A 1,376-nucleotide genomic window follows, 5' to 3' on the forward strand; every position below is an offset into this window, starting at 1 on the left:
GCAGCACTCAGACCCTTAAGACAGGATATGGGACCCCCAGGGCAGCACTCAGACCCTTAAGACAGGATATGGGACCCCCAGGGCAGCACTCAGACCCCTAAGGCAAGATATAAGACCCCTAGGGCAGCACTCAGACCCTCAAGGTATGGTGTGGAACCCCCGAGGCAGCACTCGGACCCCCATGGCAGGGTTCGGGACCCCCAGGGCAGCACTCGGACCCCCACGACAGGATGTGGGGCCCCCGGGGCAGCACTCAGACCCCCAAAGCAGGGTTCGGGACCCCCAGGGCAGCACTCGGACCCCCACGGCGGGATGTGCGACCCCGGGGCAGCCCTCGGACCCCCACGACAGGATGTGGGACCCCCGGGGCAGCCCTCGGACCCCCAAGGCAGGACGCGGGACCCCCGGGGCAGCCCTCGGACCCCCAAGGCAGGACGCGAGACCCCCGGGGCAGCCCTCGGACCCCCAAGGCAGGATGCGGGACCCCCGGGGCAGCAGTCGGACCCTCAAGGCAGGATGTGGGACCCCTGAGGCAGCAGTCGGACCCTCAAGGCTGCGTTCGGGACCCCCGGGGAGTTGAATGGACTCCCAGGACCAGACCCCCGTCCCGCGCGGAGGCCGGAGAGGGACGCGTGTGGGGAAGCGCCCGCCCCGGGTCCGAAGCCGGCCGCCCAGTCCCGCCGTCCGAACTACCTGGCGCGGGCTTCCGCCGAGAGCAGGCCTCGCGGAAGTGAAGCTCGTCCCGGGCGGCGGCGTCCCAAGCCCCGCCCGCCCGCGACCGCGCGCGCCAATCAGACCCCGGTGGGCACGTGACGTCCGGCGGCCAATGGGGAGCCCGCGCGGGAGCACGCCCCCGAAGCCGCGCCCCATTGCGTGCGGGCGAACGCGGGATGTGGGCCCTACGGGCCGCCGTCCGCCCGGGGACCTGGCTCTCTCGCGTGGTTCTCGGCCGCGGGGCTCCGAGAGCTGCGCTGCCGCTGCCGGCCTGCCTCCATCGCGCGCTCGCCGCCTTCGGTCCCGGGGGCCTCAAGGGGCGAGGAGGTGGAGGACGGGGCCCACGGGTTGATGGCCCGAGAAGCCGAGCGGGAGAGGAGGAGGAGCCAGAAGATGCGGAGGAGGAGGAAGCGGAGGAGGAGGAGCTATTGAGGAGGGACCCTTTGCTGCCAGTGGGGACCCAGCGCGTGTGCCTGATTCACCCTGAGGTCAAGCGGGGACCGGGGAAGCCGCAGCTGACCCGAGGTGACCCGGAGCGGCGCCGCGGGCGGGGCCGGGGACAGTGAATGGCGGGGCTTCCGGGGGCGGAGACTCGGAAGGGCGTGGTTTAGAGTGCAGGTGCTCAGAGGCGGGGGGCGGGGACTCGGAGGGGCGGGGCTCCG

At 72.6% G+C, this 1,376-nt stretch overlaps 1 protein-coding gene across 1 annotated transcript in view; it reads right to left on the bottom strand.

Moving 5' to 3' along the window:
• The window catches only part of LOC110580531 (cohesin subunit SA-1-like), a 20,231-nt gene extending 19,361 nt beyond the window's left edge, over window positions 1-870 (bottom strand). Inside the window, exon 1 of the mRNA XM_021690237.2 lies at window positions 694-870. Within this exon, the coding sequence (XP_021545912.2) occupies window positions 694-870 (177 nt within the window). The remainder of the gene's footprint in view (window positions 1-693) is intronic.
• Window positions 871-1,376: the final 506 nt, after the last annotated feature.

This window comes from Neomonachus schauinslandi, chromosome X, assembly GCF_002201575.2.
Source record: "Neomonachus schauinslandi chromosome X, ASM220157v2, whole genome shotgun sequence".
NCBI classification, from domain to species: Eukaryota; Metazoa; Chordata; class Mammalia; order Carnivora; family Phocidae; genus Neomonachus; species Neomonachus schauinslandi.